Here is a 23261-nt window from a genome sequence, read left to right as displayed (position 1 = left end):
ACATTAAATGCTGCATTCACAGCCCAATTTATTTAATTTTTACTTTATTTAACTGTTGTATAAAAGTAATAGAACACGAGGGAGTGTGTTATTGCGAATAACATCTTGACTGTGATGTAGATCCTCACAGTCGTGATATTCGTGAAAACACACAACTTCTCGCATTCTATTGGTTAAATATCATGGGCATTAGTAATTCTACAACACGGAACTGCATGTGTCATTAAAAAGCCAGATTCAGAGCAACTATAGAAAGTCCTTAAACTACAACAACGAGTGTACAGTAACTTCATAAACTGCATGTTAAGTAGCTGATTGGATTTCAGCTCATTATGACATTTTATATTTATATATTTTTAAACAAATCATAACTTTTTTTAAAATTTGGCACTAATGATGCTGCATTTTGTCAGTTCCAACTTGATTTTAGCATATGAATAATGAATAATTAATTTTACTCAGCTACTGTGGGGGTTTTACAGAAGCAGAGCAGTCAGATTTTGACAACATTCAAAATCATTTGGACTTCCTCCAGGAGAACCCAGTCAGCAGCACTGCTTTAGGGATTTGAAACAAATCAATGGTCCAGAGCAGAGATAGATATTCTATTTCAAAGCCTGTAGCAAGTGAAGGTCAGTGAAAGCAGGGATTTTTTTTCTTTCCATCAGTCCTGACCTTCTGTTTGGGCACAGTGAGTGAGGGGAGATTACAGTGTCAGCAATGTGGTGGTGCTGAAAAGCAAAGCTGACACAGAACAGGCCCAAAGCGAGGTGCAGGCAACATTGTGCAGATACCTCACACTTCCATTACCTGAGACAGGATACCAACATTTCCAGGCAATGGCTTTCTAATAAATCACAACATGGCAAGTGCCCAGCACCAAGTTTGTTGAGCAGAAACTGATGAGTAGAATAATTAAGTAGGTTTATGTACCGAAATCAGTCAGAATTCATTGTTTACATGATATTGTCTGACCTCTCTTCATCCCTTAGAATCAAACCGGCTGTTTTGGTTAAGACTGAAATATGTAAATGACCTCTGTTCTGATTGGCTGCCCTGTATTCTGCTTCAGTCCAGGCTGAAACATTCCTTATAACTTCAATGTAAACGGGTGGAGCTAAACCACTGGAGGCTGAATAGAAAACAATTCAAAATGGGCTGTTTGCTTTCCACATACAGACTGTGTAGTGTGGCGAATGAACAATTTGTTGTTATGACACTGTTTATGCACAAAATGAAATGGTTATTTCCCAAAAAGTGAGGAAAATTGAATTTTCAATAATATAGTCTCTTTACAAGTACGACTGCACTGCATACCATGTGATTGCATTGCTATATATTGCAATATGCCTTGCACTGTATTGAGACCCCATTTGTAAACCATTAATGTGACCTGGTTAAAGTTTGGCCTTTTGATCGAAACAGTGGCAGATCTAGAAAATTTTAGGGTGTCAGGGAGTTTCGGCAGGGTGGCAACGTGAATGTGCAATGGGGTCTGAAAAGCTGGGGGGGTGGGGTGGTTGAAGAGAGGTCAGACGGTTGTTCCGCACATTGGCGATAGTGAAACCACTCACGTCTTAAAGGCACAAACACCTGCCCCACAGCGAGATGGAATCCAATGACGTGGCAGAAACTTTGGGGTGGCACCTGGAGTGCCCAATCAGATTTCAGCGGGACACTGGCCACCCAGGACACCCCTTTAAAACCATACACATTGTAAGATGATGTGAATGCTTTAATTCATTCATTCTCCAACACCATTCTTGGATGATTAAGAATTGGTCAGATATTCACAGCCCAGTTAAACATTTAGGGCCTGCTTAATTTAGTTTAGCTTAGCATGAGTCCCTTAATGATTTGTTTGAGGGCCTGTTTACATGCAAGCATTCTTGCTACTGCAAAGAACAATACTGCAATTACAATTAACAAACAGTAATTTGAGTATTCCACATTAAGATTGGACAGAAAACCAGAATCTCCCAGGACCTGCAGTGATACAAACAGTAAGACGGAATTCCTGGATTAAAGTTACTTTATCCGAATTATTCAAATTTAAAATGACAATTATCATTATCATCAAAACTAATACTGTTGATGTGATCAAAACAATCACGTTTTTTGGTGTTATCACCACATTGTGTCATTGAGACCAAGCACTACTCTGATAAAGCACTAAAAGCTAGTTGTGTTCAGATTTTAACTACATGCTTTCTCATGCTTTTCAGGTAGACTGTAGCAGCTGGCTATTTACTTTCCCTGTGACTGTTTAAAAAGATGGTATTCATATGTGACATTATTAAGCTTTTACAGGACGGAAAAAGAAAGGACTGAGAAAGACACATGAAAAAATGAATGACAGAATTCATATAAATATGGGGATGTACTTTGTTGCCATATGGCAACATTGTGTGACAATGGAACCTTAATCTGCTATGCATATACCATACATTCCATAACTACTCTCATCATGCAGGTATGAAAAATATATATATTCATAAATATTTTGAGAATATAGAGAGGTGTGAACCCTATTATATTGGAGGAGGAAAAACAGCTCGAACATCGTGTACGGGTTTACTCCTACTGTACACATTGCAGATTGAGGTTCCATTGTCACATCATGTTGCCATATGGCAACAACTACATTTTGAGATCTTCTTTAAGTTTTTCTCTTAGTGTATAAATATTAAATTATACACGCACTTTGAGAGGGCTTTAGATGTTGGGCCAGGTTACACATAAGCCATTCAATTTCACAAAGAAATAGAAAAAAATGGACTGTAACATTGCAGCCATGCAAAAAAATTACAAGCAAGTAAGTGTTGCCATATGGTAGCACCATCCAGTAAGGAGTTAAAATTTGAAACTATGACTATCATTCAGTTTAAGCGTCCCATCCCTGATACAGTGAGAGTTCTACGGGCTGAGAGAATACCTCCCTGCGGCTCCTCAGGTGTTTTCCATTATCTCTTTGAAGGAGCACTGACCCTGTTTCTCGGCTGTCAGGCCAGGACCCCCCCTTACACATCCTCTTAAGCTGTGCTGTAATATGCTGCAGATCCCCCCAAAGTGTAAACATATTTACAGCCTTTCTATCTCTCCCAGTGGGCCACGGGGTATCTAACTATGGCCCTCCAGCAAACGGATCTCAGGGTGAAGGCATGTCCGAGCATCTGAAACCCACTACACCTATCTGAAAACATGTATAGCTTATTTACTTTGGAGGGGGTCTTCGCAGATGTAACTGAAATCTGTTGGCTGGAATTCAGTCGATAATTCTTTCATCGTGTATTTTTGAGTGTTGACAACAAAAAAGCAGTGCCTAATGCAGTGAGAAGGAATGACCGCAACCAGTGTTTGGCAGCTTTTACTTTAAAATATACTATTACAGTACGAGGCCTGTAACGTGATAAGGTTTTTTGAGCCACTCTAAAGACATCACAGCCGGAGTGAACATAAATAGCCCTCTGGACATTGTCCTTGGCTTTGTGATGAATGTCATAGAAATGTCTCTATTACTGCAAAGAGAAGATGCCTCAAGTTATGTGGAGCTGAGAGGTAAACGTGGGCGATATGGCACAAGTATCACAATAATTGAAGACATTTTTATTGTGTACAATATGTAGCATGATATTGAGTTTCTCTGAGGTTTGTTTGGAGTTGGAACTGACCAAATGCACCACATAAAAATATTTTCTTATTATTATATTATCTTATTTATGATGCATCTCATTGTGCTGTCCTCTAGAAGTACTGGCAGTACCCATGATGTGCTCCAAAAAGAATATTGTTATGTAATTTATCTCAATTACAATAACATATCATATCGCCCAGTCCTACTGGGGCATATATGAGCATCGAGAGGCTGCCTGGCTCACAGCACTGCCTCCAGCTTTTACATTAACAGTCTTGTTTAGTGCAGCTCCTCTGGGCATAATTGCAAGTGGAAAGACAGTGACAGATGATGGAAAGACTGGAACAAATGGGATCCCAGCGCCTCTTCACTGTAAACACTTGCCACCGAGGTGTTGACATGGCTTCAGTATATTTAGCACCAGATGACAAAGCACCTCTGAGCGTTTCCCCTATTATTTCAACAGGAATATCCTACGTTGCACAGTTTTTCTCTGCATAGTAACAAAACATTCCCACCAGCATTTCTAATCAGTATCCTGGGTAGCAGCAATCACTGCAGAGTTTTAGACAGTGATGCCAAAGAGGAAAAAATCAACATGCAGATACAAATTATGGAAAAACCTACGAATTAATGTTCCAAATGTTAGATATTGTGACAAGTTTTAAGTCTTGGCTAAATATATGTCTTTTCAGGTACCCCTTTTTTATTTCCAAGTCACCAAGAACTTAGAAAAAGTTAGATAAAGTAGATAAATTTGTCTTTTTGTTATTAACTTTTTATTCATGAATATTCATTTTATTCATCAATATTCATTTTATTCATTAATATTGGTTTGTTTATCTGTATTCTCATTATTTATTATGCAACTGTATTTCCTATATTTTTATTCTTAATATTTTTACATACAATTTTTATTTTATTTTATGATATTCATATATTCATGTTCTTCTGTTTATCAATGTTCCATTGTTTATTACAGCAATAAGACACGAGACGTTATGCATTACTGTGACTTTCATGGTAAGGGGTGTTCTTAGGCACAGCTTGAAACAGAGTGCCTAAAACCCCCTTACTCATAAATGCGGAAAACATAAAATATGATAAAAATACAGATTTTCAGTAAATAGTTTATGATGACTAATAATTGCTATAAATAATCCATCCACCAAGAAATGTAGTTCCTTTTGAGTGTGCTATGCTCTGCTGAAAGAGCTGTTACTGCAGTCGCTTCATGAAATGTTTTTGGTACATGATATAAGATTATAACATCTTATAAGTATTTTTGCTCAGCAAATCATCACTACAATGATAATGTTCATTTTTACTAGCACATCAGGGGGATTTCCTGTGTTGTGTTAGCATTAAGCCAACAGTACCACACATTTGAAGCACGTAAGACATTAAAGTAACATTCTTTACTTCTTATGATGCAGTTTTACACTGAATCATCCAGTAAATACTTCACACCAAAGCCTGGCTCTAAATACTGAAGAGTTGTTTAGCCTGCTAGCTATATTTTACCCTAGTTGTTAAGAAAATAAGTTGTCAGCCCTTCAGTTTAAACAAAAACAGATTCTTACTTCATGTATCAATATACTGATACCATGTGAGGAACATAACAGTCTATTCACAGTGCAATGTTTGTGACTTGGTGCATTAATCCAGAATTAAACTGTAATGAGACGGTTGTAGGCGTGAATATTTTATAATTACTGCTCAACATTTTGTAAAGCTGCTTTGGGAAACTTTTAAACAAATATTTTAGTGTTTTGAAATATTCCTTAAAAATATTTCATACGATACAGATCTGCCCCATCTGCATCATACAGTCGATTACCACAGAGCATATTGTTCCTCTGTATGCTGTAAAAAAACAGAAAAGCCCTTTATTCTTACAATAGAAGGCAAAGGGAAGGAGCTTCACCTTCTAAGTATGTTGCAAGTCTATGGGTTTTCTGTTCTTTTCTTATTCCTGTAATAATTCTATATGCTACAGATACAACAGATAGAGATTAGACTGGAAAACACTGGAGTGATTTTACAGTACCAAAGGTGCTTTTATCAAAATAAAGTATTGCTAGTGTAGCTGGCAGAAGCTGAAAGCAGTTTTAAAGCCATGACAGGGGATGAGCTGTGTGTCTTAGCTCACTCAGAAGCAGAAAGATTCCCAAAGGTCATGGCACTGTTTTCCACATGAGAACCCTTCAGCTCTCTGGAATATATGAAGCAGACTGCACCTATAGGTCAAGTACAAGTCCCGTAATACCATGCCTCCGGCTAACGGCTTTAGGTCATAGCAGTGCTGTTTTTGAAAAGGACACCTGGAGAGCACATGTTTCATCAGAGCCACAGAAACCTGACAGTAATGACCACCGTAACCTTTAAAGATGGCTCACCGTTCGTCCGGCGGCCGTTTCATACGCCTTTCCTTCACCGACTGTCTTCTTAGCCCTCCCAGAACCAAACCAGCCTTCATGTCTTACAAACCCTTATCAGTCCATCTTAAGCCTGTTCTACTGATCTGCTCTCTCCAGTGCTGAAGATGCCTACCTGTCAGGTGGCTCCCACAGGTCATCCATCCTCTTCAGATGACCCCTTTCCTGAGGGGTCAGATATTGAGGCACTCCTGGGTTTCAGACCCACCCGATCACGAGCATTCCTGGCATAGTAGAGAGGGTGTCGAGGCATGACCATTTCAGCCTGTGAACCAGGTGTACACTTCTGCTCAGACGTTTGGAGACCCCTGGCAGTGGTGATTTAAAAATGGCCTTTTAATATGAAGTCACAAGCAGGAGAACTCTGTGTTGTAAGGCAGACACTTTCTAAATGTGCATCACTAATTTCTGCAATGGAAATGACACAGAGGCATTTAACAAGAAACTACAGTGTCTTAAATGGACTTACTCTTAATGTAGGCCCAGAAAATCCCGTATTTGCGCTCTCCGCACAGGATGTGGTAACTGTTCACTTAGAAAATCAATAATACATGAATAAGACATACTACTGTACAAAAGTGTATGAAGTTATTCTAATATGTTAGTTCTGTCCAACTTCAAAGGTTTCAAATAATTTATGGGAGATTAAGATAATTCAGACATTTTAAGATGTGTCCAGAATGATGATCGGAGCCATAGTCGTACAACATTGAGAATGAAGTTATAATAAAAATACAAACCAGAATTCATCCTATTTCAAAAGTGGAGATCAAATCAGGTAACTTTATAAAACGTTTGTGTAAATAAATCTTTATGGCTTATAATTATCATTTTATTCACTTCTTAGTCACAGAATTCTTGAAATGTTGAATAAAACATCATTTTTTGTGAATAATTTATTTTGTAATATTTCTTGTCGCAAAGGTGCACAAATAGTTTGCAATTTAGGTCCGTCAGTGACCACTGTACAGTTTTCAGAACACTGTTAGCATGCATGCCAGTGGATTTTGAAGCCTGAGGCTATTATTTTGAATAGCCAGCTGGCTAACAAACTTGCTGGCTAACGTTCTAAAACCAGTGGCGATGTCATTGCTGTCTAACCAGAGCATCTCATTTATCTGTCTTAAAAGGATAGATGATGGTTGGAATGCTGCCTACTTAGACAGCTGCCTATGTAGACAGTGGCTACTAAGAGAGCTGCCTAGTTTTTGGGACACACCCATGGACTGCGTCTAGGCTTTGACTACACTGAAGCATGTCGCTGCTGTCGGAACAAAACCTTGTATCTCCAAAATGGTAACTACACAGGAGAAGGAAAAAACAAACTTTACTTTTAATGTAAGTCAATAGAACCAGAATTTTTTTCAAGTCATTTTGGTTTCTTTTGGTCCATTCATCTTGAAATTTACACACAAGGTAAATGACAACAGGCATTTTCAATCTATGTCAAAAAGGCCTCAGGCAACACAACTGTGACCATTACATATAATATCTTTCTTTGAGGGAGCTTTAAACTCTCCAGTCTGGGAGTACTGAGCTTTTGAGACTGGTGGTATCTGTCTCCTCTAGGTGTCAGGGAGGGGAACTGCAGTTTTAGGTAGGTCCCACCTTTACTTTGATCAAGAAAAGTCCATTTAAAAGGCAACACAGAGCCCTATTTAATAAAATACTCCTGTGTTTTTCAACCTGGTCTCTACTTGCTGCATCTGTAGTATACAGTAATGATTTTGGACACGTTTGTTTGTACTTAGAAAAGAGCAGAAACTCTGTTGCCTCAGAACATAATAGAAGGCAATGTGGGAATGAGCTTCAGTTCAGTGCAGGGAATCGTCTACATTATTAATTCACTGCAGATGCAGTAGATTAGGTTGAAAAAGCTGACTGAGACTGAAATAGCCACTATAACTGTGTTTGCGTTCTCTGTTGAATGTATGCTCTAACTGGGTGTCTGAACACTACATACTGAGGCAGACCTTAATTGGTCCTGCTCATCCATAATCCACCAGCAGCTGAGTCCAGAACACGGCAGAAGTCCACTGAGCTCCCCTGGGCTTTATGGATCAATGAGCAGAAGCCAGTCTAGACTCTGACCGCTCTAAGTGACTGACACACGCCCTGCTACTGCTGTTCTACTCTAATATAACCAAGAAGAACGACGACCGAGACGGAGGATAAAGAAAGCACTTTTCGTCAGAGGCGTATTTCCACTGTGCCACTGCGATCAACATGAAAAACGGCCTGCTGAAAATAACTCGAAAGATCATTCTGACCACAGGAGAGTGAAAAGGCGCTCCGCGCCGCAGAGCTCGAGTGTTATATTAGACCGCACATCTTTCTACCTTAAGCAACACTTAAACCCTTCTACAATTTGCTAGAGAAACAGAGTGTTTCCTGGAGCCGCTGCCACGCCAGAGCTCCTTCAAAAGTCTGACCAGGGAATTATTTATGAATAATTCATTCAGTCTCTCTGAAGTCCATTAAGTCGACTGCAGCCAGGAAGCCGTGTGCATGTCCTGAGGGAAACGATCCGGCCTAAGGAGGCAGCAGAACAGACACCATTATGGATGGCATGGAGAACAGCAATTACAGAAGCAGTCAACTGTTTTCCTCATGTGCAGTGAGTTAAGTAATCACAAACTATTCTTTTAACACACTGAACGGGTCACTGTCGAAACAAAACCCTGTAACTGTTTTGTCATTTTTTGTTATTTTACAGAATAAAAAAAAGCCAGGATTTTAAAATGGGTTGAAATTTCACAACGACCAATAGAAATGCTCCAAAATGACTTGGAATAAAATCCTATTCCATTAACTTCTATGCAAAGTTAAGAATGTTTTTTTTTTCCTGTTAATTTATGATTTTCAGCAGTCCCAACACTTTTGTTGTGGTAGTGATGAAATGCTCATGTTTTATACAAAATATATGATTGTATGATAGTGTACTTTATTGACAGTATAGAGGTCAACATCATCAATCAGGGAGGAAAACGTTTTCTCTTCACGGTTGATTTTCGGAGCCTTAAATTATACTTTGGGCTCTTATTTCATCATTACGTGATGTAACACACACGGTCACGTATGCTGTAACTCAGGCCCAATCCCATTTAAACCCCTCACCCCTACCACTTAGCCCTTACCCCTCCTTTTGTTCACGTCTAAGGGTAGGGTGTCCCGATTTTTTGCTGAAATAGAAGGGTAGGGTGAAGTGTTAAGGCTACATGGCCCTCCAAATGGACACTCACTCCAAAGGGACTGCTATGAGAAAAAAAAAAAAGGCAAGGTGACTGTGCGAGTGACCAAAGAAACGCCGATAACCACTGTATTATCTTAGTTTAATATCGTTTCAATGTATTATGATCCTTTTCTTTATAACAAGCATAAAAAAATCCCTAGTAGTATGCTGATGTCTCGGTAGCTAGCTAGCTACATTTCCCGTTGCACCTTAAATAGTCCAGCAGTTCTGACACCTGAAGTGCCAACATGTAACTGCTGCTCCATGTAAGGTGGAACAAGAAAATTCTAACAAGAAGCTGGCAATTATCTGACTTCAGCTTCATATCACTGAAGAATTAGGGGTGGGTAATAAATAATTGTCTCACCCCCCTCTTTGGAGGCATATGATGCCCTAAATGTAACTAAAGCCCAGCAGTGAGGAGCTGAACTTTACCCTCCTCTGCTGTCACTGCAGACTGGCAGGGTCGCCTACAGAGCAGCGCTAGTAGCTGTTAATGAAGTAATGTTCTTCTTTATTTGAGGGTCCCATTTCGTAGGGAAGGTTTCAACCACTACCCCTTATAACTCAGTTCCAAGGGGCAAACTGACACTCGAAAACAAGGGGTAGGGGTAAAAATAAGAAATGGGATTCAGTCAACGTGAATCAGAAATCATCGCACATTACCCTTTAGTACTGTTTCTCAGAGGGGGGTAGCTAAATGTTTTCTCTCATGATATGCGACAGTGGTTAATGCCTGCTGATGTAATCAAAACTGAAAAGACGTTTTAGAGGCAGGCAAAAGTCACTAAATTTTGATAAAACTTTACAAGAAATTTGTCTTAATAAATTATTTAATGATTTAAATGACAAATTGTGCTTAATAGGACCAGAGACATAAACTGACAAGGTAAAAAGCTAAAAAAAATAGATTTAAGGTTGACTTTAAGGTAACGGTTCAGCCAAAAAAGAAATGTATGTGATTTTTCCCTCACCCTAAATGTATCTGTTCTCATGTTTGGTGTCTAAAGTTTGCTTATGTTAGCACAGGAGCTACAAGGCTAATGTAAAGAAAACTCATAACCACCATGTTAGCACTGCCAAAACAGCACAGCCGAATTATCCCACGTTTTTGTACATTTTTATAGATAACAGTTCATCACACAGCGTCAAAAACCACATCAGCAAGTCTATTTGAGATTACTTAACAATTCAACATTGGTCAAGGTAACTGTGTGATGATTTAGGCATGCAGCTTGCACAGTGCTAATTACCATTACCTGTTAGCCTTTATACAGCAAAACTAAAGGAGCAAACTGTGGACACCAAGCATGTCTTAGCTGGCTGAATATATTTGCTGCAAGAGAAAATAGTTGAACTATTGCTTTAATTTGACTATTTGGTGAATCAGCTTCTGTTCATGGTTTCTTAACTGCTGTGCCAAGAACAGCAATCTGCTTATTGACCATTTTCCCAGTACATAGTGCTACACTCTAACAACTCTCTGCTTACATGCAGAAATATATCCAGTCTTCACTAATTCTGTAGCTGTGATGAGCTATGAATAAAACAAGTCAACAATAAAAAAACGAAGTGAAAAGCACAAGCCACGGACAAACATGATCATATGTGCATCCATAGTGATGTGGTATCATCAGTTTTGCTGAGTCTATTTTAATCAACATTACATTAATTTCTGAATTATTTGCTCTTTTCAAAGACAGATCAGCCAGACTGTGCTTGAATGAGTTTACCTATTCAGTCAGAGACGACCCTTCATTTATTTAGTTTCTTGTCAAAATGGCCACAAATACAAGTTTTTCATTTCCAACATCAGGAAAAAATCAGAAAACGTATTCAACAGAAAATTATACACAAAAACAAATAAGTATAATATCAAAATTTTCAGTATTTTCTGTGTGTATCCTTCTGTGTCTGCCTTTATTACAGCTTCCATTCTTGCTTTCAGTTTTTCACTATTTTTCCACACCTCCTAAGTTCAGTCTTAGAAGTTGGTTGCATTTTCTCCCAAACACATTCAGTGATGTTGAGATCTGGACTGGACTGGACTGGTCAGTTTGTTCTGAGAACTCATTTATCTTCTTTGTTTTGATTTGTAGATTTTCTTTCCTTGTTCTCAGTAAGAGCTTCTTGACAGCTACACATCCTTTCAGACCCACAGCGCTGAGTCGTCTTCTCACAGTGGAAGGATGGACAGAAACACCTGTGGATGTTTTCAGATCTGAAGCAGCTTGATTTTCTCCTCTCTCTCAAAGATGAAAGCTTTAAGTGCTGTTTATCTGAGGGGGGCAGTTTTGGTGTCTACCAGGTCATCCTTCCATGATTTTTAGGAGTCCCATTTTCTTTATGTCTTTTAATATTTTTTATTCTTTTAACTTTTAACTTTTTTAATAGAGATCTAATCTCCTCAGAAGCATCAATAAATTGGCTGATATGACTGTAAATTAAAAAATTAAGGGTGGTCTCTGACATTTGCACAGTACAGTATGTGGTGATGAATTTTGACAATAAATGAAAAATAAGTTAGAACTCATTCCACAATCTAAATCAAAGAAAAAGGTCAGCTGTCATTAAAAACAAGCTTGGTCAAACACTGCCTTGCACTGCTTTGCTGCTTTTTGGTTGATAAGGCTGAGCAATCCTGATCTGACTGCTTATTTCTCTATTTTTCACAGTGGACAGCTTTTTTTCTCATCAAATATTTATTACACAGTGGTTCAGACTGTTTAACAACTCACATTCAGCTTAACTAGTCCGAGCCGGAAGAACACTACTGAGACCGAAGAGGATACTTCACCAGTTTTCATTTCTTGGAAATGTATTCATTCACAGAAAAAAAACAACTTAAACTTCACATATTCCAGTTTTAAGCTCTTAATAACTACTTTTTTAACAGAGAACAGCCTTTATATAAGCATAAGAGCGTTGGTGGGAAGGTTTAACGGCTGTGGAGGATCTGTTCAAATATCGTCTTTGATTTTTCATCAGAGTTAAATTTAACCCTCAAAATGTTTCAGCTTGGTTGGTTTCTGACATCACTCATCTATGTCAGAGGTGCAAAATGACATCCTTTTATAGTCTAAGCCCTGAAAACAGCACAGCTGTGCCTCATGTATGGCTTACTACACATTCTATTTGTTGATATGAAATCCATACACAGTTTATATGATGTGCAGGGTCAACAGTTACAGTTAAACAGTGTGAAATGAGCAAGATTAGGACTGTTTACATATTTACCGGAAAACAGCACAGTACAATGACAACTGCTGGAAAGAAAATGAAAACTGCATAAGAAAGTCTGTGTTTTTTCTTGCTACAAAGATGAACTCAGTGTTTTTGCGTCTTACTGACTCTGGTATATATGTAACGTCAGGTTTCAGCATCATACTGCTGACCGCTGTAAATGTGGCTGATGAAAGATCTTTGCTATTGCTGTAGTTAAAAATATTAATTGTAATATGTGTCCTGAGAAAAAGTGATTTAGCACAATTAAGCTACAACTTGAGGATATTATAAAAAGTCCAGCTCTTTGCAGATAAAGGGCAAAACATATTTGCTTATTTGAAATACCTTCTTAACTCATACTAGTGTGATCCACATGTAATTTGCATATCGATATGGCGTGTCGGTAATAACTCTGTAGACAGCAGTTAAGATTAAAGATTAACATACAAACATAAATACATGTGGCTGAGTGAGCAGATTAACTGCCTTCATTTGTAACATTGCTTACTTTAACAGATCAGAGCACAAACATTCTGTCTTCGCTAATTCTTTTGTATATGCAGTTAAATCTGATAATCTTCCTGCACAAAATTTTTTATCTTGTATTGCTTGTAAGTCCTTTAAAACAAATGAAATGTGCTCTGACCAGTGGCTCCTATTAGGGGAAACTGATGCCATTTTGTGCATTAAGTGACCACAGTCCAATATTCTGTGTCCAGCACTGTGTCTTCATGTCCTCTGCTGTCCAGCAGCACAGAATGGCTTGCATCAGTGTTTGCTGTCCTACCTACTGTCTTCATTCAGTCTTTTAAACAACCCCACAATCCAAGGGGTCTGTGGCTCTGTTTCACTACAGCAATAAATAAGAGTCAGTTTGCATAGTCTTCAGTGACCAGTGCAGGGAAAGTTGTCCTTTCAGCCACAGTTACCTGTGTAAACAGACAGTGAGTGTAGGTTATTACTATTTTCGTCTATAAATAATAAACTTCTTTATAGCCAATAATAGCCAATATTTATAACTGTTTAAAAAGTGAGTGTTATGATTTACCAAATAGGTGCAACTGCCCTTTACGGGCCATAATTAGAAAGGGTCAGCTGCTTCTTTTTTGGGCTTTTTGAGAAACATAAAAGAATAAAAAACATATTTTCTCCTACCTGGCAAAAAGCATGTGTACCAAATAGGGGTTTAAACTACATTGGTCATATGTTAGTTATAAAGCTGTATAGTAAATAGTGCTTCTTTAACCCTTGTGTAGTGCTGAGGGACCCATTTTCAATGTTTACCAAAAGAAAAAATTATGCAATTTATTATTATTTCAACCCCAGATTCTGTGTTCTTTGCTCATTTTCTGTGAAGAACATATAAAATAACCCATTTTCAGTGTCTTCCCTCTGTTCACCCCCCACACATTTAAATTACACATGTGGTGTTGGGTGAACCCACGGGGAATAAAAGTGTGGAGGTGCTGTGTCCTTCACTCTGTTCTCCTCCTACATGGGCTGGTGTTAGTGTGTGTGTGTGTGTGTGTGTGTGTGTGTGTGTGTGTGTTTGTGTGTGTGTTTGTAAGGGTCTACAACATGGACAGGCTGCTGACTGGCTACAGCTGCTAAAGGAGAACCCTAAGCTGGCCACTTGTGATATGTTAAACATCTGGTATTTTTACATAAATTGTTATGACTTTATTTATTTAACAATAAAAACAATCATGCAATGAGTCCACTAGACCACTTAGTAACAAAAACATCAACACCGCACAAGGGTTAAGTGAATTGGTTTCACTGTTCACTTCAATTTGAAAAGCCCCCAGTTGATTAGCTACCAAATTGCCAAACTCAAAGTTTCTCAACAGTGTTGGGACTAGACTTTAGATTTTGGAAACAGGTTAGAGTTAGGATTATGTTTTCAGTTGAAGTTAAGACTAGGGTTAGGGCAAGGTTTAAGGTTAGTGAAAATTAAGGTGAATTTAACAGATATTAAGATTAAATGCAAGGTAAGCATCAACAAAGCATTTACAGTGGGCAATACGGTTTCTTTCAAACTCACTAAAATGGACAGCATAGTGGATAACAAGCCTCACATATGGAAGACTTAAGGTTTGATTCTCCATCCAGACAGAAATGTATCTATATAAGTTAATAAAAAATGTATCAATATAAGTTAATTAAATTCACTTACCACCATAATTCGCTCAGTATAAAAGCATCTGCTAAATATGCAGATGTTCATGTCTGATTTATGTCATGGCTGTATAAATAAAACAAGGATCTGATTTTAAACGCTTATATGCACACTCACAAGGTGTTGTTTATTACTGTTATTATTGTTATTGACCTAGAAATGACCTAGGTGTGAGTGTGTGCGAGGTGATGTGGTGGTCTCTCACCTCTCCCTCAGGGGAAGTGCTGTGTTGCTGTTGAGGAAAGACAGCTGCTGTTCCAGACTACACACACGGAACGCCAGGTAACAGGAGGACAGGATGAGGAGGATAATTCTGCAGAACAGAACAACAGGACAGTCATATACAGAATAATTACATACAATACACATATTAATAAGAGACCGATGACAATCTGGAAATTTAAAAGTGCATATAGACTCCCTGAAAAACAGCAAATTGATAAATACATTATCTTGACACTACACTATCATTCAAAAGTGTGGAATTGCCATTTTCAATAGTATAAATACATGCATAAAATATTCTAATACAGTACTAGTACTCAAAGGTTTCAGATAATCTGTAGGAAGATGAAGAAAAATAAGAAATACTAAATAAAGCATCTAAAAAGAGCTTCTGGTGTCTAATAATATTTCCATCTATGCTGTATTTATTTAAGTAAGTTATTATTAAATAAAATGACTGTCCAAATATCTATCCTTAACATGCATGTTGACGTGAAGTGCTACTTGTGTGCACTAGATGGCAGCACTGAAAAACACAAAATGCTTTAAAACTGTGCACCAAATCTTCAGAGACCCTTTAAAAGCTTATGAGGTATTATGCAACAATAAGTAATAATGGCTCACATGCATGCAAAGCATAACCTCCTACGATGATAATGTGTGATCAGGTATTTGCGAAGTACTTTATATTTGCTAAAATGGATGACAAAAGCGTATAATTAGTTTGCGTGGGCACAAACACAGAGAGGCTGAGCCAAACTCACAGCAGGATGAAGAACTTCAGCAGCTGGTACTCCATCTGGCCCAGTTCAGGTACTGGCTCTGTGAGGAGGATCTTCTCAGCCTCTAGTCCTCTCTCTACACAAACAACACATAGAACACAGCATGCGATGAAGACAGAATACATCAGCATAAGTAATTATTACATATGTACATCTAGGATTACAACTAGGGGTGGGTGATACTTGAAAACATCTTCATGATACACAATATCCATCACATTATTTAGTTTTTCTGAAAAATGAATGGGCTAAATTGGGCTAATGTCTTATTTTGCAGTTTCATTTGACGGTCTGCCCACTAGTTGTTGTTTACAGTCTCTCTAAATCTCTGGTCTAAATTTTATTCTCATTTAGTACACAACTGCCCAGAGCTCTTGAAATACTGAAGAAAGCATTATGATTAAGAAATATTATTGGTAATGTTTACATATTGTCGCTGTCTACTAAAAACATGTATCTCCAAAATAGTCACTTTACAAGAGATGGCAAAAACGTTCTATACTTTTAACGTAAGTCAATGGAAAGACATTTTTTTCTAAGCAGTTTTGGTGCATTTTTATTGGTCCATTCATCATGAAATTTTCACACAATGTGAAGAACAGCTGCTGTGCTCAAATGATGTAAAAAAAGAGAAAAATCACAAAAAATGGAGATGCATGTTTTTCTTTGGACAGCAACGGTATCCTCCTGCCTTGACTATTGTACTCTATCTTTATTGTCATTCTTTTTTGCACCACTATATTCCCTTTACTGTTACATCCTGTACAATATATCTCAAACTCATCTGCTATAATTCTTCCTCATTCTAAAAATCTGCTCATATCACCCCAATTGTTTGTCAGGTATACTGCCTACCTGTCTCACAGTGCATTAAGTTAAAACTGCTACAACTCCTACATATAAAGCCCTGTTGTCATATATCTACTTCTCAGTTGTTACTCTGATAGGTTTCTAACAGTGGTCATTAGTCCATCTAAATACTCCCGTCCACCGTCAGGCTCACTCTCTCTTTTCTTTACTCCACATTCTCTACTGAATATTCATTTTCAAATCTTTACTCTTTATACATATTGCTTATTTTGTTGTGTTATTGTTTTGCTATCTGGTGTTCACCAGGAAATCATGGGTTCTCCTGCTTTGTGATCAATCGCTGTAAAAAGCACTATATGAATAAATTTTGAACTGAATTTTTGAAAAATATTCAAGCAAATAACAAACAAAGCAATAAACTAAGAATCAGTCTAAATTTGGGACAGTTTAAACCTATGAAAGGCAGGGTTGTTTCGTGTTTTAAAGTACCATCCATTCTGAAATCACTCTCTCTTTAATCCCATATTACATAAGTGAGCTCAACCAAATGAGGCCGGCCTCCATTCCCCCCACACACTGTGGATTTACCCAGGCTCATGTGTGTACTAAGCAGACATCAACTGATGACTGGACTAATCAGTTCAGTGAGGAATAAAAGCTTCCATATATTATTCATCTGCCCATGAATGTATATTCATCAGTACATATTACCATCTGATCATTCTAACCATGAAAAAAAAAACATTAACACTGTCTGCTCTCAGACCAACCAACTGCCCTCTTGTGGACACTGTTGCTCTCAACTCAATACTGTACCAGAAATGTAATTGTTGTAATTGCAATTACAATCCATCCATCCATCCATCCATCCATGGTATAGTTCTAGGTATTGTTTGTTGTTGTGGACTGTGGTTTAACAATATTCGATACTGACCCTGACAGATCTCTGTGGTCATGTCTCATTTTGTAGTCATAAACATACCCAAACAAGAAACTCTGTGTCTGTTTTTTTTCCTTTGGAAAGGTTTTGTTTATCATTGTGTGACAGTGGCGGTTTTTAAAAATGCCATTTATTTATCCCCATAGAGAAAAGCGAGTTCCTCTTTCCTTGTTTTGTCCTATGTTCACCTCTCCCACTCCCAAAGTTACAAATAATTCTATGAATTAAGAGGTAATTAAGCAAACTAAACAGAAATATTACCGGACTCATTTATTGGACGTCACTAGATTATGTGAAAGTGAGGCTACAAATTTAACTATACATTATATCAACACTACAATATAACACTGGCTACTCAAACTACAGCCTGTTTAATTAACACACTCTACAAAACACGCTGGTTTGTGGGGTATTTTTGTGAGGTCACCAATCTTAGGATGTTAATTAAATGCAGTGGAGTATTAGCTTGCATACACAACATACGGTCAAATTCTGAACACCCCCAGGAAATGTCATGTTTTGTTTTAAAGTGAAAATCCAGTAGAGTGAACAAACCTGAATAAGGTATTTTTTGCAAATTGTAATGCATGTGCCATAACTTTTGCACAGGCCGCATATCACGTTTATTTTTGCCCTAATATGTTAAATTCAGCAGTAACTGTACTTTAAAACATGCACAAGACAATAGAGTCTGTTCCCTATAGAAGATGCAAACCTTTGTTTTCTACTTAGAAAATCAACAAAACAAATGTTTTTTGGAAGTTATGCAAAGGACTCTTTTGGGGTTTAGAAGTCGATTTGATTATTCAGGTTTCAGCAACTGAGAAAACTGCAAATGAGCAGTGCTGTGTCACTAGGAAAATGCAAATCAATTGTTCAATTATCTCTTGATCACTAGTATAGTGTTGCACCTTGAAAGCCCAAAGTCTTTTATATTTATGCGTGCACTGCAAAACTGCATGAATAGAACTGCTGTTGCAAAGACATGCTCTCTTTTCTTCTTTGTACCTGCAAAAATAAAAGAAACCCTTGGCTAAATCTGCCACCACTAAACTGCAACAATCCTTCTTAATAAGCAGAAGCACAGCTTCAAATACAAGCACTTTTCTAAGAATCAAACCATATAGGTGCTTCTAGAAAAGATTTACTGTTGATAGCTGAGCTGTTTTTTCCGTTGACCAATTGGATTCACTCCAATCATTCACTAGACTCAGGACACCCTGGCACTGGTTCTGAGGACAATTAGGACTCTAAAAAGACCTCTTTTCATTTACTGAAGGACATTGTAAACGTGTGTGCTTGTATTAAGAGTGGGTGATATGTATTGATGTAATTCGGTTGGTAATGTAAAAGTACTGAATTATATCCCCACCATAATGTATTAGTATTATTTTATATTTCTTTTTTGAGGTTGGAAAGGATTAAATGCACCAGCAAATGAGGTTATTTATTTATTTTAGCATTTTAAAAATGCTATTAAAAACTATAAGCACAATGTTTATTTAACTGCTGTAAGAAGAAAACCTTGTATCTCCAAACTGATACCTTTACAGGAGAAGGAAAAAAAAACTACTTTACTATTAATGTAAGTCAAAGGAATCAGACTTTTTTCCAAGTCATTTTGGGTCATTTATTTTCATGTGTATTCATCATGAAATTTGTACACAATGTAAAGGGCAACAGGTTTTTCAAATTATGTCAAAAACTGAAAACAACAAAAATGGAGATACAAGGTTTTGTTCAGACAACAGCAATATATATATATATATATATACATATATGTTTATTACATGTCTGCACTACTTACCATTAATTAAAAAACATGAATATAAATTAATAGAAATAAAGATTTATATAAAATTAATAAAACGATAATGGGTAGTGCACTGACAGTCAGTTCTTATTATGCAGTCTATGCAGTAACTGTCCACTGTTCGTCATTTTTTTTACACGCTCCCTGTAATTGATCTAAATCTGTCTTTTTTATAACACACAGTAATGGCGATACTGTCATATTGCCCACCCCGATTAGTATGTGATATGTTGCAGTATTGCTCACCCTCTAGAGGCTCTTCGGGCTGAAAAGGAGTGTCCACAGCACTGAGGCTGCTGGTGGAATTGCCCAGTAGGTCGGGCAGGGAAGAGGAGACGGATGCCACTGAAGGCTTCCTCCTCCACTTCAGCACTGGAGTGAACTCATCTACAGTCACAGGGTACTCATCAGGGACAGGGAACTCATCCTGACAAGGGTCAGAGTGGAGACACACACAGAGAACACAGAAACACAGACAGACACAAACGCAGAATGGAATGAGAGAAAGAGAGAGAGTGAGAGAGTGAGAGAGTGAGAGAGAGAGAGAGAGAGAGAGGACTAAATGAGACAGTGTTTTATTTACATGACCCACGGAAGGGTCACGGCTCATGATCCACAGCAGCTGCATCATTAACATTTAATGATGGAACAAAGTCTCAATTCACAGCTTTTAATAAGCACAATCCTATTGGTTTCCACTGTTTGCATCACACACACACACACACACACACATACACACACACACACACACACACAAACACATATACACACATATATACACACACACACACACACTCACACAAACAAACACAAACACACACATATACACACATTTACACACATTTACACACACACGCACGCATACACACACACACACTCACACAAACAAACACAAACACACATATATACACACATATACACACACACACACACAAACACACACATATCCACACACATACACAAACACACACATATCCACACACATACACAAACACAAACACACACACATACACATACACACACACACACACACACACACATCGCCAGCCAATCACAGACTGTTTGCATCATGTAAATTATTATTATTTTTGTTTTTACATTTTTTAAAAATTTAGGTCACAATGTTTTTAAGATTAGGAAAAATGCATATTTCGTTAGGTGACCGGTAGCCTAACAGAGACATTTTTATCCCATATGACTCAGGGAGTCAAATCCCTTACAAATTATACTACAGAATCTCCCCTGGCAAAACTAAACCAGCTCAATTAGTGCCTTACTTTGGTTTCTGGTTTCTGTTGTAGATACTGGGCATAAATGAATCCACATTACGGTAGGAAAGGGTTACAGTGTTCCAAGGCTGTACCAAGAGAGGGCTTACCAGAGACAAGGAGGTGGGCTCTTCCATGTACTGTTTGAGGCTGAGGCTCTTCTTGCCATTGACCTTAATGAGGTAAGACATCAGAAACGGTGAAATGCTAAACAAGCAAGCCAGGCAGTTTTTACTGTACACAAATCCAGTCTCTACCTCTCTGAGGAGTGCATATGATATGCTATACATAATTGTGTCAGTCGCCAGGGGAGAAGCGATGTCGTCTCACCTGTAGATGTGTGCAGATCCGCCTCAGCACGTCGTACACGCTGTCCCTGGACAGCAGAGATACAAATACATACTGAGGGAAAGAAGACAGAGAGAGAACATCAGTACTATTGCCAGACACAGACCGGGAGAGAAAGCAGGGCTCATATGTGTAGTTATTCAGTATACTGTATGTGTATGTCTTACAGGCATAACGATACACACATTTCATGATACAATATGTATTGTGTGTGATACAGTTTCGATAAATAAGTAAAAAAAGAAATGGAAACATCCAATTTGCTTTTAAATTTTTCAATTAAAATTCCAATCAATTTCCCAATTGCCAGAAAACAAGACCACAGGGCCTGGCGAGACTATAATTAACAGAAACACTTCATTGTTTTCAGAATACAAACAAACTGTAAGTATAAAACTGTTTCATGTGCAGCACATAGAGCAGACGTTCCCACCAAATGTTTTTTTTTTAATGAAATAAGACATAAACTTGTCAAAAATGTTCTTAAGTCCCTATGTTTTCAGCCCACATTTACTCAGCATTACTGATCATTCGAACAAGCACAATAGCATACCACGATAAAAGAATGAAACATGCACTGGGGTACATCACATGTGTCACGCTACAGGCCTCTGAGGCCAAAACACTGCAGACTTCAGCACACTGCCTCATTAAACACATCACAATTCAGCTCATCAACTAATTAGCATGGACTTCACAAACTGAATTCAGAGCATTAGTTGAGGGTAAATGCTCCACAGCACTTTGGCCCGGAAAATAATAATGACAACACTTACTTATTCTGAATTCAGATACAATCCATTCCACTGATTCTGAATATCTGTTTAATACTTCAGCATTAAAAACGAATAATTCTATATCTTTGCATTAGGATTACTTAACTGTGGTTAGTCTATATGTTAGCCTGATGCATGCTGTGTAAAACATAAAATATCAAGAGCATAAACTAAGATAAGCACATATGGAACTCTACATGGAAAATATAACCTCACTTTGTGCATGCATGATCTTTACATTAGGACCCTGTTAATACAGGAGCTTTTCAAGCAGAAGTAAGACGGTTCAGAAATGGCACAGCTCACCCCTCTGATCTATAATGTCTTTCATTTAGCCCTGTCATGTTGGAAAAATAAACTAAAATAAATATTGATGCGGTTTCCTTTTGACCCTCTCGTCTGCACAGTGTGACCCACCAGTGAGCTGCAACCCACAGTTTAAACACCACTGTTGTAGTGTTTAATAGAACAGTGGAAACTATCCTTATTTATGTTAGTGCGTCTTAAACATATAAATTATTTTATAACATTAAATCTAGCTTGATTTTGATTCACACTGCATATTGTATTTGTCAAAAACAATCATTTTGATGTGTGTATCGAAACACCCAGCATATAAAAAAGACAGTAACCAGAGAGAGAGGAGCAGGACGCCCATAATCCTGCAATACAGTTATTAATAATCTTATTACTAGGAAAAGTATATTTTCAGTGACTGCACAGAACAGCTGGCGGTGTGAGGCTTAAAAGATTAAAACAGAGCACACTGAGAACAAACTGTTATTTCGGGTTTCATACTGAGTCCTAATCTACCATTTCCACTTCTTTACATTTCACCACAAGAACCTCTGGGATGAGCAGTGAGTGAGTAACTGTGCTGTGACAGATAGACTACTATGATAGTCAGCGCTCCCGCATGTCAAGGTTTTGTTTATATCGGCCCAGGACGTCTCCCAAGCAATACAGACTTACTGAAGCTGCAACAAAGGCAAACTCAACAATGCCGTAGGTACAAATCACGTCAGCTTATCAGGAGAGACACATACAGAAAAGAGAAAGGATTAAGGGCTCGGCACTGGACAACAGCCAACCAGAATATATGACTCATCACAAAAAACCTGCTATCATTTCCATAAATAGTCCCACGCAGCTACTTGGCTTTCGCTAGTCTCTTGCTAAGCACACTGGCAGGTGTGTGAAGCACAAAGGGAAGTCAAACTGAGTTCACTCTACAACCTTGAGGCTCTCTATGGGTCACAGTGGAGCCCAGCACTGGCATGACTGCAGTTCTGCAGTGCTCATGTATGTTGATAGAGTCCAGTATCCCCAGGCTGATTTGCAGCGCCAGTGCTGACCCACCTTTTGGCTGCTGTCTGTAGTGATAGCCAGGCCATTGGGGACCAGTCCAGCTGTCTTGTGCTTCTTTACCAGCCGCACAGAAACTATTGGGATGGCCACCTGCTTGAGGAGAGAACAGAGAGGGCAGTCACAATAAGAGAAGTGAAGAGAAGAGAAGAGAAGAGAAGAGAAGAGAAGTGAAGAGAAGAGAAGAGAAGAGAAGAGAAGAGAAGAGAAGAGAAGAGAAGAGAAG

The 23261-nt window shown here is 38.1% G+C and overlaps 1 protein-coding gene across 2 annotated transcripts in view; it reads right to left on the bottom strand.

Moving 5' to 3' along the window:
• Positions 1–11654: 11654 nt before the first annotated feature.
• The window catches only part of gramd2aa (GRAM domain containing 2Aa), a 44558-nt gene continuing 32951 nt past the window's right edge, over positions 11655–23261 (bottom strand). The window contains exons 6-12 of one of the 2 annotated variants that reach the window (XM_036586802.1): positions 23030–23131; positions 20877–20948; positions 20657–20719; positions 19525–19705; positions 15698–15791; positions 14914–15021; positions 11655–13458 (exon numbers count right to left, since the gene is read on the bottom strand). In XM_036586802.1, the coding sequence (XP_036442695.1) occupies positions 13455–13458; positions 14914–15021; positions 15698–15791; positions 19525–19705; positions 20657–20719; positions 20877–20948; positions 23030–23131 (624 nt within the window). In that variant the 3' untranslated portion in view covers positions 11655–13454. Of the gene's footprint in view, positions 13459–14909; positions 15022–15697; positions 15792–19524; positions 19706–20656; positions 20720–20876; positions 20949–23029; positions 23132–23261 lie in introns of those variants that run through there. The other variant, XM_036586801.1, reaches the window with a different exon arrangement.

This window comes from Colossoma macropomum, unplaced genomic scaffold, assembly GCF_904425465.1.
Source record: "Colossoma macropomum unplaced genomic scaffold, Colossoma_macropomum, whole genome shotgun sequence".
In the NCBI taxonomy this organism is placed as follows: Eukaryota; Metazoa; Chordata; class Actinopteri; order Characiformes; family Serrasalmidae; genus Colossoma; species Colossoma macropomum.
Note: the sequence above shows the minus strand (reverse complement) of the source record. Positions and strands in the feature narration are given on the sequence as shown.